The sequence below is a fragment of the Hypoxylon fragiforme genome (assembly GCF_022984875.1).
Source record: "Hypoxylon fragiforme strain CBS 206.31 chromosome Unknown GGS25scaffold_7, whole genome shotgun sequence".
NCBI classification, from domain to species: Eukaryota; Fungi; Ascomycota; class Sordariomycetes; order Xylariales; family Hypoxylaceae; genus Hypoxylon; species Hypoxylon fragiforme.
This window is the reverse complement of record NW_026054762.1, coordinates 3,189,854-3,206,915: the sequence shown is the minus strand read 5'-3', so window position 1 is coordinate 3,206,915 and position 17,062 is coordinate 3,189,854. Positions and strand designations below refer to the sequence as shown.

Below are 17,062 nucleotides of genomic sequence, written 5' to 3'. Positions count from 1 at the left end.
CACTCCCTCATCCCCCAATTTCAAACAGAAACCTTTCCGCCGAAACACTCCCATTCTCCCTTCATGAATGTCTTACATTTTTGAACTTTTCCACTCAAGCAGCTCGCCTTAGGGGTCTGCGCCTTTCATAAAGCATTCACTACCCGTGTGAGCTGCCCACTTGGAACATGACCGAAAAGAACTTACGTCTACGCCTCGTCGTGCGCAGGGATGGTTTGCCCGAGGATCGACTCGTATGGAACGTGTCGCTCCAAGATGACCCGACCATCTCGAAGCTTCTCGAAAAAATCAACGAGACCATCCCTCTAGAAATAGGCCAGAGAGGTTTGGAGAATTACGTTGTTGAACTCCACGATGACGACGGAGCGAACTTTGAGTGCTTGCACTTCCAACCAGTTCGCGCTGTCCTCAAACAAGATGATCGAGTCTTCATTCGAACCCTAGATCGAGACGACAATAAACGACGTCGCATCAGTGGTCGACATCAGATTTCCTTCGATGGCATACGTCTAATTGATGGGATCCCGTTCGGCCGTCGCCTGCTCAGAGCCCCGATCACTCGGCCTCCAATCACTCTCCCTCCGCAGAAGCGACGTAGGCTCACATATGATCAAGAAGGCGACGACGATGACGACGATGACGACCTATACCGCGAAGATACTCCCATGCTACTGCTCACCAGTAGCGACGAAGTCGGAGACGTGGAGAGTTCTTCGAACGTTCGAGTTGATGCTGATACGAATGAAAATGGGCTAGAGAGTAAAGCAGACGACCAATCCGAGTCGGATGATTTCAGCGACGAACACTTTGAATCGCTAAGCGACGAAGAAGGCCTTCAAGATGAACTTGAGGATCTATTGGCGGACAATGCAGCCCTAGAAGAGGCTCAATCCACAACCCAGACTTCCGCAGTCCTCGTTGCGCAATTCCCGACCAAAAACAACAAAGTTTCCACACTACAGGCTGCTTTCCCTTCAGCACCAGGTACCATCTGTGAAAAGGTTCTTGAATGCTCCAACGATGATATGAAGGCAGCGTACGGATATCTCGCCAAGCAATTCGAACCCAAACTGCCCAGATCTGCAATGTCGCCACAATCCGGAGAGCTCATCTTATCCAGAGAAGAAAACCCCCACAGTTCTTCTCAGAGCGCTGCCCCGACAAATGGGGATCCTACCAACTCTATTGAGGGCAGTTCATTCAATGGCATACAAGATGACGAAGATAGATCAGACAGCGATAATGATGCACAAGTTTCTGATTTCGTGCGTCAATTTGACCACCGTGGCCTTCCACCTGGGTCGATTACTTCAGGCAAAGGATTGAAGCAAATGGCTGCTATGTCCCGCTCATTTAACGTTGATAAGGTGGGCGGCGAGTGTGACACAACATCCGCAGCACCGAACGATAGCAAGATTGGCTCTCGGCCATTTCATAAGAATGATGATGCCTTGAATGATGGCGCAACTTCAAGTTCCGAAGATGACGGCTCTGAAGACGACGGCTCTGAAGATGACGACTCCGAAGATGACGACTCTGAAGATGACGACTCTGAAGATGACGAATCCGAAGCGCAGAGTGGCGATGACTCTGATGAGGGTGCGCCATCAGATAGTGGCGACAGCAGTGGCGATGAGGTTAGCGACAACCCCGACAGTGGACCTGCCGGTGATGAGCCACGCCAGTTGAATGATAATCCAGACAAGTCAGGTAGTGATGGCAGTGACGGCAGTGACGGCAGTGATGACGAGCCAGAGGAAACGTCTAGTAGGTCTATCACGGCAGAGAATTATCGAGGACCCAACGAGAAAGGTCTTCTCAAACAAGCCGATGCCTCTATCTCAGACGAAAGTGACAGCTCGGTCTCTGGTTGCAGCGATACCACTTCTGAGGAGAGTTCTGAGGAGAGTTCCGAAGACGAATCCAGTGATGCTGGATCACGCTTGGAACCCGAAAGAGAAAGTTTAGAAGAGCGATCTGTGAAGCATAACTCGGCCGTGGAGCGCCAGGTGGTGCGAGATTTGTCCCAGCAGCAGATTCAACTGCACAACGTAGCAGAACAAGTGCAGGCAGTACCCCCTGGAGGTGGTAAGGAGGCCACCAAGAAGCGAAATGCTCGCCGAAAAGCTGCAAAAAGGGCTAGCAAACTAGCACAAACTACAACCACCTCGATCATAGATGAAGCCAACTCTAACCCCGAGCAAGCCCTTTTCGAAGCCAAGCGCCAAGAACTACTGGCCGCGATCGCTAATGGTGGGCTGGAGTTTGGCCCATCTACCCAACCTAGCCAACACGACGACAGATCCCAAACATCCGCCATTGGAAAACGGAAGCGTGATAATTCGAATGAATTAGGTCAACAAGATACCCACGGTGGCAGTTCGGGGATAGATGGGGGGGCAGACGGTCAGTCACCAGGCTCTTCTCAGAAAAGACGCCGAGTAGATGCAGGCGCTAGCCGCCGACTTATACTTGGTGCGCCAGGCGTTCGCAATCCCAAGACGAAGAAGGATGAGGAGGAGCTAAAGGTAAAGCGCATGAAGAATGTTCGGCCGCTGCAAAATGCAAGACTTCAGGAAGAAAGTCGTGCTTTGGAGCAGACTGATGAGACTATGAAAGTAGATAAAAGTTCTTGGCAAGACAGAATCATCTACCGAGCCGTGGAATGCTGTCATGAAGGAGTAGAGCTTGGTACGCCACCTTTCCCCTTTGTCCAACGCTGGGATCCACAACAGCAGGGCCTGTGGTTTCAAAAGAATAAACGTGGTGGCCAGAGTAAGCGAGCACAACGCAACCAGGCACACTTTTATCAGGAATCACACTCTGGCAAGAAGCGAAAGCACGAGGAATCTACGATATGGGATGAAGAAGGATATGACAAGACCTTTAACGGGGTTGAAGATGCCACCGAGGTAGAGCTCGACTACGATGACCGTGGCACGCACGAGACTACTACCAACGTAAGCCAATACACAGACGTGGATGACCTACCATCTTTACCATCGGACCTGTCGGCCCTCCCTATCCTACATCCTGGGGAAGTCAAGGCTGGCATGGTGATCACGTGGCAACAGTGGTCATGTTCGTCTAGCACCAGCTGGCAACCACAACTCTCCAATGTGACCGGCGTCGTAGTTAGAATTGACGACGATGCTACTGGCCTTGAAGTCTGTCTCGCTAAGAGAGATCGATACTTAGATCGAAATGAGAAGAAATATGATCAGAACACTGGCCAACGTATTTACGACAGATTTGAAGCTCCGGATCTTGACGATGACGAAGACGAGCAAGAAGACGAAGGGTTTCGAACTATTGGTTTCGCTGAAATGCAACAGCCTAGAATTCTTCAGCAGCCATTGGCCGGTCTTCCTACCGAAATGCCCAGCGAACAAAGTCCTTGCCTCGACGAAGCCAGCCCACAACCAGTCACATCCCAAGCAGAACAGATATGTCCAGGAATCGATTCTTCGGTGCCCAATGCAGGGGACCTCTACGTACCGAGAGAGGGTGACACAAGTTCCCAAGAGCATCAGTCACAGCGAACACAAGTCGTGCCGACCTCTAATTTGTCGCAGATCGGTAGCCCCTCTCAACAGCTCCATGAAAGCATGGGCCAAGTCACGAGTCTGATGAGTCAAGAAAAATCTACACGCGAGTCTACCCAGGATGCCCGTTCCGAGGCGTCCAAGTATAGCTCCAATATCTCAGACTTAAACCTACCTAGCGCCAGGCACTCTTCTATCCCCTTCGACAGCCATGAAGTTGTCACCGGAACCCCCAAGGTCGTCACATCCAAAGCAACCGTCTGTCTTCCGTCGAGTAGTGCTCGCAGCGGACGGCAATTCGATTACATGGATGTGGCGCATACAGAGCTAGATTCATTCAGGATCACGGACGACGGCGCTCCAGTTCATAGCACAACAGATCAGCACACCGATAATGATGCGTCCACGCCCACGCCCACGCCCAGCCGTCAGAAAACAGCGACGAGTACAGAGGACGCCACATTCTCATCGCCGACTGCATCAACCCCCAATTCTCTATGCTCCCTCAATACCGTTTGGTGTACAGCTCTTACTTCACACAATACGAAAAGTCCATCCAAGTCCCAGTCCCAATCCCAGTCTCAGTCCCAGTCTCAGTCCCAGTTCGCACCCACCCACGCATCAGAAAAGAAGGGCAAGGAGCAAAAGGGTCTAGCGCAGAAAAATCGGGAATATGATGAAGCAATGCAGAAGCTGGATGATTTTTCGGACGAAGAGGAGAGCGGAGGTGTGTCCAAAATTCCAGGTGACTTTAAGAGTAGTCAGGGAGGCTTTAAAAATAAATACGATGCTAATATCGCTATCAAAAAGTCGCCGCCGATTAAGATCTCGCCTCCCCCGAAGAGAGTGCAGAAGTCTTCGAAACAATCATCTCAATTTACTCTTCCTCCCGGAACCCAGGTGATCGAGTTATCTTCTGATTCGGAACCACTTTACACTGAAAACTACGCAGATGATGCGATGGATGGGACGTATTCTCCTGGCCCAGACAGTATCCCGAGAGGTAATGGATGGGTGGATAAGAAGATGGGTACCAAATCCAATCAAACAAAGAGCATTGCTAAGCCCATGAAGGCCAAACCGACAAAGAGAAATCTTTCTTCGTCCCAAGATGCTCGCTCGACATCCCCTTCCACTTCGATCGGCTTCAGCCCGATCAAACCACGGAGGAAAACAAGCGCCAGGTTCTAGTCCTTCCGAGTGGCTAATTGTGTATTAGGTTAGCTGCATAATTATAGGGTAAAATGCCAGTTCTGAGACGTGTTGTATCCAGGTCTCCTCGGGCCACATGGCAGATAGGGTACCTAATGAAAGATAATCAACTCTAAGTAAGCACAAATAATACAACGAGTCGGATATTTTAGGGGGACACAAGTCACGGTTGCTATGAAGACACATTCCATAGATGTACAACCAAGGCTTGTACGGCATGTAAATTAATACTGGCTCAGCAGTGAACTCAATGTACCGGTGATGATGGCTTCTTCAACGGACAACCGACAGGCGAGTAACTTGAGTAGCACTTTGTACTTTAATATGAATTTTTCTATGCAAGCCGACTTGTAAGGCTCAATTACTTCGCGCGCCGCCCTTCGCTTCTCTTAGTTCGTTCATCCTAGCCACACGTTTCTTGAACTCAATGTACTGGCATTTCTCGTAGCTATGTCGCTCGTCCTGTTGAGAATCATGGTATTGTTAACCTAGTCGCAGATGGACGATGGGCTGGTACGCACGCTGCATTTCCAAGGCATATAGTAGGTATCGACACGGCATCTATTGAGAGGGATGAGAAGGTTTGCGCAGCTGTCTCGGTAGGCCAAGGGAAGTTTGGCATCGCGCATCTCCTCCCGCGTGGCTTCTGTTCAGAGACGAAAGGATTAGTCTGGTGAGCTTAAACTATTGTGTACATGAGGGATACATGATGGATATGCAACATACTTGGAGGAGCCTCGGATGAGCTGCTCAAGAGGCCCATATTGGTGACTTTGGTGATTTTGTACAAATGGATGGTCAATTCGCAATGGGGAGCTGAGCTAGTGAATTCGTGAGACAAATCAACTCGATAAACCAAACGAATGACGATGGGTGTTTAGGTAAGTGTAAAATGTGGCTTGCTTGTGGCTGAGATGCTACCATTTGAAGCATGCTAACACTGAATTGTGCATATATGTCCTATATGCATGTAGCTTCTTAGGTAGTTATGCACCTATACTACATAGTCACTACTAGGTACACTTTATGTACATACTTCGTACTGCAGTTCCAACTTCCAGCATTCAAGCCTTAATGCTCAGGGTACCAGCTGCCTCAATAGATACCCTAGGTATATCCATTGAACCTGCTACGTATTGGTAAACTCAGTAGGCCGGGATAAGATGGAGACATCATACGAAGTGTCACGAACAGTGTCACAAGCGGCACGAAGCGGCACGAGGCATAGGCTCATCACTGTGTATGCTACACAGCCTGAGCCGTATGAAAAATACCTCAGAGTCTGTCGATCGCAGTTTGAGTGGAATGAATTCGATGTTTCCTGAGCTGTGTGTGAGTACTGCCTACATCTACCTACGGATTCAAATAACCCAAATATCATGTAGATAGTTAGAACCCTACAACCCCGTGCTGATATACTATGGATGCATCATTCTCATAGGTCCGGCAAGCATGAAAGCTGTATAACATGCAGTTTTCCCCTCTCCGTGGCTCCGTACATGCTACATACCTAGGTACAATGTAAGTGCGCAGTCCACGGCACCATACTATTACATCTATAATACATACACAACCTCTCATGTACAACACTTATCATGCCGTCCCTATTTGATCTCATGCAACCCCTGCAGAGCGCAGGGTACGAAGTGTCTACTTGCCAGGCTGCAGGTCCTGTCCCCGGCCCGGCCAGGAGTACCGCCACTGGTCTTGGAAGATTGTAAATAGCCCTGGAGATGATGATACTAGCCAATGCATGTCTCACCTTGAGCAACAAGTATCCAAGCTGCACTCTGTCCTATTCTTCTATTGGGGATCTGTTTACCCCGAGTTTCTATTCCTTCCTTACCTTTAGTATAGTTGCAATGGGTTTCGTGGTTCACTGTGCGCTCTTCACATTCATTTGCCTGCGCGTTGTTCTAGGCTTGACGCCTCCTGCACCATACCCTATACCTGACGAAGTCAACGACGAGGCGCTTGCCGCGCTCACTGATCCCGCGCAACCCGCCACGGGTGTTGCATACTTTGAGCAGTATATTGACCATGATAATCCGGACTTCGGTACTTTCAACCAGACTTACTGGTACAATGCGACATTCTGGAAAGGCCCGGGATCTCCCATCATCATCTTCACGCCTGGGGAAGTTTCTGGTACGGGCTACCTGTCCTATCTCACAGATGATGCTCTCACCGGTTTGATCGCTAAAGAAGTTGGCGGCGCTGTTGTCATGGTTGAGCATCGGTATTGGGGCAACAGCACTCCATACGAGATCCAGTCGACAAAGAACCTTCGGTTCTTGAACCTAGACCAAGCCGTTGCTGACTTTGTCAACTTTGCTCGAACTTCTGAGCTTCCGTTCGACGCGAACAGTGCATCAAACGCTCCAGGAGCGCCGTGGATATGGGTTGGCGGTTCTTATTCCGGCGCCTTGGGTGCCTGGATTCAAAGTCTTGCGCCTGGGACATTCTGGGCAACGCATTCTAGCAGTGGTCCTGTTGAGGCCATTTTCGACTATTGGCAATACTTCTACGAAATTCAGCAGGGGATGCCCAGAAACTGTTCCATAGATTACTCGGCCATTGTCGACCACGTCGATAATATATTCACGAACGGATCGTCTGAAGAGCAAGCGGATCTGAAAGACTTATTTGGTCTCCAATATCTCGCATATCCAAGCGACGTAGCTGCGTGCGTGCCTCATCATTGTCTCTGTTCCAATCTACTAATGAAAGATGTCAGTGCTATATCCTCGCCTATATGGGCATGGCAAAGTATTCAGCTATATTCTGGCTATTCTGCATTCTACCAGATGTGAGCCATTCCCACGCAGGCGAATGAAGAAAATATTCACTAAACACTTGTAGGTGTGACGCTATTGAAGGTGCCTCCTCCAACACGTCCATCTCGATCAACTCCACTGGAGTGGGCCTCGAAAAAGCACTCCCCAACTTTGCCAGTTGGTTCAAGGCCAAGTATCTCCCCGGATGCATGTATCACTGCTCTAACTTGTGGTTCCGGCCTAACCAAGTAGACAGATTGTGCCGGATATGGCTATCATGAGTGGGAAAGCAACGACAGTGTGGCATGCTTCGACACCTATAATGCCTCCAGTCCCATGTTCACAGACCAAACTGGAGCAAACCCGTTTGACCGCACATGGGTTTGGATGACGTGCAACGATCCTTTTTTTTACTATCAAACGTAAGTATCTATTACCACCCAAAACTCCCATGCCTACCTAACACATGTAGCGGCGCCCCTGTGGATCAGTCAACTGTCTTCTCCCGTTTAGCCAATGCCGAATACTGGCAACGTCAGTGCGAGCTGTTCTTCCCCCATGAAGGCAAATACACCTATGGGAGTGCCTTGGGCAAGACTGCTGCTGACATCAATACTCATACGAGGGGCTGGCAACTACCGGATTACTTGAACTCCATCTCCCGGCTTCTCTGGGTAAATGGCGAGTACGACCCGTGGCGGTCGGCTTCCGTGGCCAGTGAATTCCGGCCCGGCGGTCCCTTAGCTTCTACGATAGACGTACCCAGCATTCTCATCCCCGGCTCACGTCATTGTAACGACCTTCGAGTGAGAAATGCTGTAAACCAGGATATTAAGAAGGCTCAGGCAGATATTGTAGCCCAAATGACGAATTGGACGAATGAATTCTACCAAACTACCAACACTGGACGGGGTACGAAGATTAGTGAGGCTTCAGAAGGTCATTATAATTGAAACATATGTAGTATTTATATTCTACGGCCTATCTAAAGAAAGTAGCCACCATTTCCGAGCAAGTCATTATCTTTTCTGCGGTGTAGACTTCGCTCGCTACCTACCTAACCTATAATATTAGCAAAAGTCGTCTCAGGCGCGCTCTAGTCATCCCAAGTAGCCTACCTCGACGATTGACAAGTACCCCGTCGAACACTAGCTCATCGCGTCGTCTCTCTCTCGGATGATGGTGTAAATCACACAATGCCAAGTCAGCAGCGCTGAAAATTACCTATTTCAGCGAGGTATAATGACAGATTAAGTTCATCTACATGGGTATAAGACTATGTTCTTAAGATGCTCTATAGGATCTAATATGTCATGAACTTTGTCCCGCCTCAACCATGAGAGGGACAATACAAGCCACGGCTCCTGTCCTAATGCGGCTTGAAAATGTTAGGGTGACCTATGACAATCTCTTGTAAATGGATACGCATGCTCTTTCCTCTCGCCTCCTAGTACGTGCTTTTATTTTCCAAACATGCTGTGTTGACCGGGTGATAGATGGAGGGTTAATTAAATATTCGTGCGTGGGTGTGGCCGTGTTCGAAAGCAAATAGAAAGAGTACAGACTTGGGGGGGAAGCATACCCCCGAAACCGATGGATGTGAACAAAGGCAATGCTAAGCCATGTCGTCGCTGGCTAGCATGTATAACGCGTCGAAGAGGTAACCGCAAAAGCAAAAACTAACTAGAATTCGCCTGTCTTTCTGTATTGTCCGCCTAAGCCCATTCCCTTGCCGCCAAAATATGCCTCATCCATTCTAGTGCCGCCAAACCGGTATATGGGGCTGATCGGATGAGCGGGAGGGTTATTCTGTGTTGTTGTTGAACTCTGAATATTCAAGAGTAGAATCAAATGAAAAGAGGATCGAGAAACTGACGGGGAACAGTGCGCGCACACATACACCCACTCCCATGCCTACACGGGAACATCAAGGTCGGCACCGTGTACGAATGATTCATAGTTCCTTGTCCCAGATCGTAAGCTTTGGGGCGGGATTGTGAAATTAAAACGGAGGGACGCAGTGTTTGCTTCGCCACACGGATGGGGATTGACGACAATAGGGCGGCAATGGGTCGAGGGAGGGATATTGCCGAGCCGCCATGCATATGTGGAAGGGCGCCGAGGACGAACAACAAGTGGCTGCACACCCGTGGCATACATCTTCGCGCAACCCACCTGTCGGCAACACGAAGCGCCATACGTCGACCGGCTTGCCTCTTTTTGCCTCTTCTTTGCCCTAAAGAACCCACTCCATCCATTAGGAGCATTCCCCAGCATCCGGGCATTCGGAACTTGAGGGTGAAATCGAAGCCTGATCGCGCCCAAGCTCGATCTATCTGAAATAAATGCTAGGTCATTTTCTCATGGGGAGATTTCCGAGAATTTCGAATGGGGGGTGGTATCGAGGCGTTTCTCGGCCGCAAGGAACGACAAATGCATGCGAGATGAATGACGCGCATGATCGCGAGAGGTGCCTCCTAAGAGAGAAACGAGATGTGATCGGGTGTGATGGTATTAGACTGGATATAGCTCTCCGTTCGTAAAATAGGCGCCGGTCCCATCGTCTCGGTCAGAGACGCAAGGAAGGAGAGAAAAGGATGTGGCTGCCAGACAGTCGTCGTACATCTGGCAGCTTCTCCCTGGAAAGAGAAAAGAAAATAAAAACAGAATTCGTACAATATCGACCAACTGACTGGCTGACTGAACTGGCCAGGACTTACTGGCCCCGCCTCCGCCTCCGCCTCCCCTCCCCTCCTCCTAGGCACGTCGCACCGCATACCCCCATCACCCGGGCCCTCAGCCAACCGGGGACGCTGAAATATGTATAAAGCGGTAGATTTTAACCCCCACGGAGGTTTCCCGCAGATCGTCGGTGACTTTCCGCGTGCATATGCGAGGAGCCGCTGCTACCACTACCTCGACCAGACGACGTAGTACCTCCATCCACTGCGTTGTTTTGTGGCGCAATATAGCTCTGGGAGGACGAAGATGGTATGTGCGGGTGGTGTGAGTCTGGTACGTATACATGGCCATTGGGCAAGACGGATCCCGAAGTGCCCCCACCGCTTGACTGAGAATCTCTTCGAGAGCCTTCGAGCTTGTCGCTGTAGATGTAGCTCAAGCCTGCGTTGCTGTCTTCGGCAGAACGAAGTGATTGGTCGCCTGCGGTGTATAGGCTTTCTGTAGTTGAACTCGGGCCGGACTGATAAGTGCTGTTTTCTTGAGCATTGCTTGACCGGTGTGGGATGTTCGAGCCAAGCGTACTTGGTGGCGAGTAGGGCGATTCGAAGCTAGAATGTAGATTATTATAGCCAACGTCAGACATGGGGCTCGTAGGAGATGTCTTCGAACCTGGGAAACTTGGCAGGCCATCTGTGCGATAGCTAGCTGGGCTTGTCAAAGTTCGATTCACCTGTGGAAGGAGACGATTGGATGGAACCCGATCAGAAGTGTTCGGAAGCGACGCTGCCATCCCTGTCAATGAAAACCCATTGGGGGATTCGCTGCTCACTGCTGGGCGGTGAACCAAGTTATACGAATATGTCGATGTATCCGTGTCAACGTAAACTGGCTTCCCAGAACCGTAGCGCCCATAGCCTTGCACCATGTGGGAGGTGTCTTGGCTCAACATCGGGTAGGAGTAGTTCAGATTATAGTCTACACCTTCGTCCTGGTAAGTCCCTGTCCATCCTGATATAGCAGAATAATAGCCTTTGGTTCCATATTGGTATTGGTTTGGCCGATAAGAAGTTAAGACATCTCCTGCGGGCATATCCGTAGAGTACTGTGAGACTGGGTTCAACTGGGATACGGCTACTCGGTTCTGGTTGCTGTAGGGTCGAGCCGCTTCAAGATTATAAGAGAAGTCATTGCCGTCGTTCCTGAGAGGAGTCTCGGTGGAGGAGACCTAGATCACTCGAGTTAAAGGCCCATCCTGTATCCGACTTTCATCTTGGAGAATTACCCGTAGAAAAAGGCAAGGCTGATGACCTGCGTTCTTGCAGTTTGAGCATGGAAGTCCGTTTCCGAGGTCGCCGCTACATCGAATCTTGCGCTTACGACATCGGCCGCACTTTTCGTATAGTTTCAAGTGAGCATTCCACACATACACCAAAGGACGAGATAAAATACGATAAAATGAAAAAGGGGGAGGTTGAATTTCTCACTTACCGCCACAGCTATTCTCTTTCGGGGTTGTGACGACTCCGAGTCTAGTTCACGTTCTGCCATCGTCGTTGTTCGAGCTACTTCTTGGGAAGTGAGGTGATATCGGCGCTCTTGGTAAGGGATGGTATATGGAGGGCAAGGGCGGCTATATCGTCGGCCAGCCTCGCTTGGGGGATAACAAGCGGGAGTCACCATTGTCTTTTTTGCCACTGGTTTCAGAGGGAATAATAAGTAGAGAGGGAAAAAAACGCGGGCAGGTGCGTGAGAGACAAGGACGTCCCCGTCTTATCGGAATTGTATCAGCGGAGAGGGGACTTGTTTTGCTCTACGACTATAGGAAGAAGGTGGGCAAGACTTTCTCTCAAGGGGATAGGTCGTTGTCGCTATCTGTTCAGCCCTAGAAGCTCAACTTAGTGAGAGAGTTTAGAACTTCACTAGCCCACGCTCGTCTTGTCAGACTCTGATGTTTCATGAGTAGAAGGTTGATCACACTTGACAGTTTGCGGGGGCGAGATAGAAGGGTTCCCGTTCGCTATCATTAGAGAGATAGAGAAAGGAATTGAAAGGCTGCAAGTCCTGTGACTGTTATAGCTTAGTACAACTAGCTCCGCAGACAGACCTCATCAAAGCTGTTGTTTGCAACTGAGCAAGGAAGTCCTTCAAGGTAGGCATGCTGAAGGACTTGTCATTTTGCTCTTGTTCATAACACAGCAGGTGTCACATCGAGAACGTCTGACTCTGCGGTCGATTAACCCAGCCGCGTTGCACGAGAGCTCAAGGATGCCACAAGGATACCAAGTCAGGGCCACGGTTAGGTGCATGGCTGCTGCATGACGAGCAAAATGTAGCCATGTGTACGCCAAATTGGAATTGGATTTGCAATGTATCCTAAGGTGCTTCGTTTCACTCTAAGAAAGAGAAGAGCTCATACAAACAGTCAGCCCACCTATAAGGCCGGGGGGCTAGAAGATCATCCTAGGGGGGGGGCATCCCAGGGAGGATATCTGGAACCATACTATGGTGAACGGCCAATCTCGATCCAATCTATATAGATGATGTAGAGAGCCAGGTGGGCCTCATATAGACTGAGACCAACATATCTTATTCGTACCGGGCCAGTCTTCCTTGGTGTTGGTTTCATTTGCATGTCTACCACCACCGAATAGCATTTTGAGACCTACTAGCTCACCAGATTTTTTTGTTTTCTTTTCAAAATTACCATCAGAGCAGAGAGCCTCCACTTACAAGACACAGGTAAGTGGGCACGCCATTGTCACGAAAAGAGCTTCCCCTAACCCAAGTTCAATACGACAATGTGAATATTCTTGATGACCGTGTAGATTCCATAGTAAGTACCTAAGCTAGCCTGCTTCCTCGTAAGAGACAGGAAACGGGCAGGTAATGGGTTGCCATCTCCGACACAGAGGTTGCGGGATATTCGCCAGAGCAAACAAGATAGGGTTACTACAACCACGACCACGACCAACGGCTCTCGTCCTACTGAAGACGCAAACGTCGGGTAAGACAATGATATGACTTGGCTCGCTGTAAAGCGAGAGTCTCCAGCTGCTGCCCAATATCAAGACATGCCATTCGTTGCCTTTTGCATATGTGCATCGGTACTTCTGTACGACGTCATGGACAGTGGGAAGAGATATGCTGAGGGAGGCAAAGACGTGTGTGAGGCCTTATTTCGATCCCTTGACCGTTCTGGGCTATGAGTCCTGCAGCCTCCTCCTGCTCTAGAATCTTCAGCGGGGTAAATGTGACGGACGATCCAAACGAAAACAACGGAAGGGTCTTCTTTCTTCCACAGCCGTCTAGGCAAGCCAACATGAAGCCACAACCGCTTGATCCGGACTAGGGTACTGTCCCGATTCATTCTCCTGAAAATGATTGGCAGAAGAATCCTATTCGTCACTTAGATTCTATGTATATGTGACCAGAAGCGTGACAGCAAACTGGGACATGCCTCCTGGTAATCGGTTACCCATCTTCTGTTTGCTCATAGGTAGTAGATATTGAGGACGGATCTACAAGCAAGACATCACCACCCATACCTGACGCAACGCAAACGAGGGCCATCCTCTACGTATTGGCAGATCTGGGCATTGTTACACGAACCCCCTTTTTCTCCTGTACACCTAAATCTGCTCGATATGCTTCTCTGCGTAGACGAGAACTGATTCACGTGTGTACTTGCCCATTGCCGTTTCTATGCGAGCAGTAGATTTCAAAACAAATGAGCTTTCTAGGTTGAAAAAAAAAAACATCGGGTATCAGAATATTTCTACAGGGGATAAGTGCCAGAGTTCATAGCAATAGCGGCAACAAACAATCTAGTCAATCTCTAACGACCCCATTTGTGACCTGTCACTTTCTTTCCCCCCTCAAATCGTTTGGATCAACACTAGGTTAGATCGGTACGTAGATTAAAGCTAAGCAAAGATCCGATTTGGTGGGCAGAGCCAGTCAGCCAGTCATTGTGTCGTTCGTTTGGTACCTAGGCAAGCCACCACATGCAGGAGATACCTATACATGTCTTGCCCAGATATATACACAGCTATAAAATCAGTAGGCATACTGTACAAACAATACATCGACAGGTTACGCCACGCAGATCATAGATACGCGACATCGACCCTTAAGCTAATATTAGAGTTACTAACCCTACTCGCAGCTCTTGCGTCAGGCTATTATTACAGACCTCAAATGCCTCGACATCACTTCTAGCTACATTGATATACTGTTGACGAGAAGGCGGTGGGGTTGAGGATGTACCTATATAGGTTTGCCAGTACAAGATCTAGGAAATCACAAGTTCGGGAAAAGCTTTCGTAAAGGGCAATCCGTATCGAGTAGCATTTAACCTAGGGTGTCTTATTGCAACTGACGCTCAATGCATACCTACCTGGTACATATTGTCTAGCAGGTACATCTCCCACAAAGCTTCCGAGCGCAGAGAATACATACATACCTATATAGAAAGGGAGTATGTATATGTATGTCATTGGAAAGACACATGCTCGCTCCCCATAGTGGTAGGAAATGCCTAAGAAATACTAAAACTTAGCAACGGAAATTTTTCCCTTAAACTACGCGGCTTCTTGCATGCCCCCGCTGTCAGTCATCTATAGGAAGCTGCAGATAGCCGCAACTGTACTACCAGCCGCTACATCATTGGCTGAAAATCCTTCGTCACTATGCGAGACATTTTGGGGGTTCAAATTATTAGGTAGGTACCGACATGGCATGGAATCCAATGATATGATATTCAACCCACGACACTATGATACCTGCCTAGGTACCTAAGGTAGCCATTGAGGGTCAAAGACATCTAGCGGCTGCGGCTGAAATGATAGGCGAGAGTGCCCACATGTAGGTAAACACATAGTAGATGATCCAGGTGGTGAGTAGCTGGCTGGATGTCCCCAAAACGGTAAAGTATATGATCATTAGGAGGTCTTTTCGTGAGACAAGATACTGTTGTTCATACTTCTCGCTCAACTAGACTGTTACGAGTCAGAATTCGCAGGACCACCATCACGGTAGCACACTGAGGTTAGCAGTGGGTGCTGTTAATTGAAGGGTCGACGTTGCACACCCTCGCTCTAGACTAAAAATCTGAATCTACTAGGGGTATGTGAATCGGTTAATCCCTTTGCGAATTGTTGTCATTGTGGTTCATCCCACCCCGTGTGACAAGCGCTCGGAGCCCCTTCAGGTCTGTTCATTTGCTCGATAGGCCATGGTCGGAGTTCCGACCAGTCTTAATGAATGGTCTCAAATTGATGAGGCGGGAAGGCACATCACGTCGAAAAGTTCAATGATATCCGGTTGGCTTTTTAATGATGAGCCTCGTAGCTGTAACAGCGGCGCCCTATGAGGAGCAACGGTTGATCCAGTCTGACTTATACAAGAAAGGGGAGGGGACGGGGAGACTGGACATTGTACAGTAAAATAAAATATCCCTCGGTCGGAGCTGGACAGGACATGGATAGCCATATAAAAGGCGTGATAGCCTCGTCACACAGGTCGGGGACCTTGCAGTCAACGGTCTAACAGGCCATTAGATGCCAGCATTGAACGACGGTAGAAGAACAAAACAGGTATTCTGGTCCGGTACGAGAATGACAGCTAGATAAACGGTAGCATCGATCTGTTGGTTGGCTTTTGGGCCTTTCCACTCGGATCGAAATACCAGAACGACCACTTCATACCATTGCTCAACTCGCGAATCTAGTATCCCAGTAGGGAGAACTTTAATGCTGTCATTGTATGCCCCTAAATGGGACATACTACGGTAAGCTCATAATATTAGTAAAAAGAACTGGAATGGTGCAAGTTACTCCTATATATAGCTGCCTAAATAATAAACCAAGTCTCGCTAGCCCTAATCGAACACTTCGCATTGTGCTTAGGTAGATATAGGTATACACGACAGTTGCGCAGATGATGCTACAACTTTCAAGTGCATATTGGAGATCCCCATCCTTCGGATCTGAATCATACGACAGCGATGACGGTGGCGGTGTATAGGAAAACATGAGAGCCTCTAATGCGTGCATTCTGTGACTAGGACCCGAAAAAGAAATAAATAAAAACCTGCATCATCGGCGAGCAGCGGCAAGCCATGAGCCCCTTGCATACTAATACTTCTTCCATTGTTCCATCGAACTTCTAGTGCGCGGGTAGGTGAAGCACAGGTTGATGTGTGAAGGTATATACCCGTGACAGTGCACCGCGGACGTCAAAGTGTAGATCTCCTGCCAGCTCACGCTTGAAGGTGTTCCAAGGACGACCGCAGCACTAAAAGTCGGCAAATATCGTATTGAACAATATGCCACCCTTGTCAAATACGTCCCGTATTTCCCACCATTTATCCAAGCCAGTCATAGAATTCTTGGTAGGGGATCATTGGTTTCGGAGATCATGAGGCAGTAGAGTGAAATCGGTGGAGATGACCGGCTTAGCTTTTCTGTATGAAATAATCCTCAAGATCAGAATCCAGGCCTTGCAGTGAAAGTGACACCGAAAGTTCGGGAATATAAGTCACACGTTGAACAAGAAAAGTGATTTAGCAGCTGAAGCTTACACTGACCTCGACAGATTCCTCTTGCTCGAGGGGTAGCAGCTCATGCTGTTGTGGAAGCAACGGCTGCCTGCAATATCTGAAGATCTTGTGGCAATGGGACAATAGGCCACGATAGGGTTATAAATTGCCAGACACATATTTTTGTCAGCTACAATGCGGGACATTTTCCTTAATCGAGCACCTCGAATCCTCCTTCGATTAGTTTGAATATAACCCTCGGGCTTTCGTGTTACTACCCCTTCCAGTCTGTTAGACAAACGCATAGA

General features: G+C 48.9%; 4 protein-coding genes across 4 annotated transcripts; 2 read left to right on the top strand and 2 right to left on the bottom strand.

The window, feature by feature from the left end:
- Positions 1 to 167: 167 nt before the first annotated feature.
- GGS25DRAFT_533600 (uncharacterized protein) lies at positions 168 to 5,103 on the top strand (the record flags this gene model as incomplete). The annotated part of the gene is made up of 5 exons (XM_049265689.1): positions 168 to 233; positions 276 to 341; positions 378 to 725; positions 759 to 4,276; positions 4,307 to 5,103. The coding sequence occupies 5 exons, from the start codon at positions 168 to 170 to the stop codon at positions 4,734 to 4,736; spliced, it is 4,428 nt and encodes a 1,475-aa protein (XP_049115192.1). The 3' UTR covers positions 4,737 to 5,103.
- On the bottom strand, positions 4,926 to 5,629 carry GGS25DRAFT_394889 (NADH-ubiquinone oxidoreductase B18 subunit-domain-containing protein). The gene is made up of 3 exons (XM_049258371.1): positions 5,484 to 5,629; positions 5,279 to 5,403; positions 4,926 to 5,219 (listed from the first exon to the last, which is right to left on the bottom strand). The coding sequence occupies exons 1-3, from the start codon at positions 5,518 to 5,520 to the stop codon at positions 5,115 to 5,117; spliced, it is 267 nt and encodes an 88-aa protein (XP_049115191.1). The 5' UTR covers positions 5,521 to 5,629; the 3' UTR covers positions 4,926 to 5,114.
- A 685-nt stretch (positions 5,630 to 6,314) lies between these two features.
- On the top strand, positions 6,315 to 8,808 carry GGS25DRAFT_394765 (peptidase S28). Its single transcript, XM_049258370.1, has 4 exons — positions 6,315 to 7,566; positions 7,620 to 7,711; positions 7,791 to 7,956; positions 8,007 to 8,808. The coding sequence occupies exons 1-4, from the start codon at positions 6,491 to 6,493 to the stop codon at positions 8,485 to 8,487; spliced, it is 1,815 nt and encodes a 604-aa protein (XP_049115190.1). The 5' UTR covers positions 6,315 to 6,490; the 3' UTR covers positions 8,488 to 8,808.
- A 1,559-nt stretch (positions 8,809 to 10,367) lies between these two features.
- GGS25DRAFT_394757 (uncharacterized protein) lies at positions 10,368 to 12,239 on the bottom strand. The gene is made up of 3 exons (XM_049258369.1): positions 11,705 to 12,239; positions 11,499 to 11,606; positions 10,368 to 11,441 (listed from the first exon to the last, which is right to left on the bottom strand). Exons 1-3 carry the CDS (start codon positions 11,894 to 11,896, stop codon positions 10,374 to 10,376), a joined length of 1,368 nt encoding a protein of 455 aa, XP_049115189.1. The 5' UTR covers positions 11,897 to 12,239; the 3' UTR covers positions 10,368 to 10,373.
- Positions 12,240 to 17,062: the final 4,823 nt, after the last annotated feature.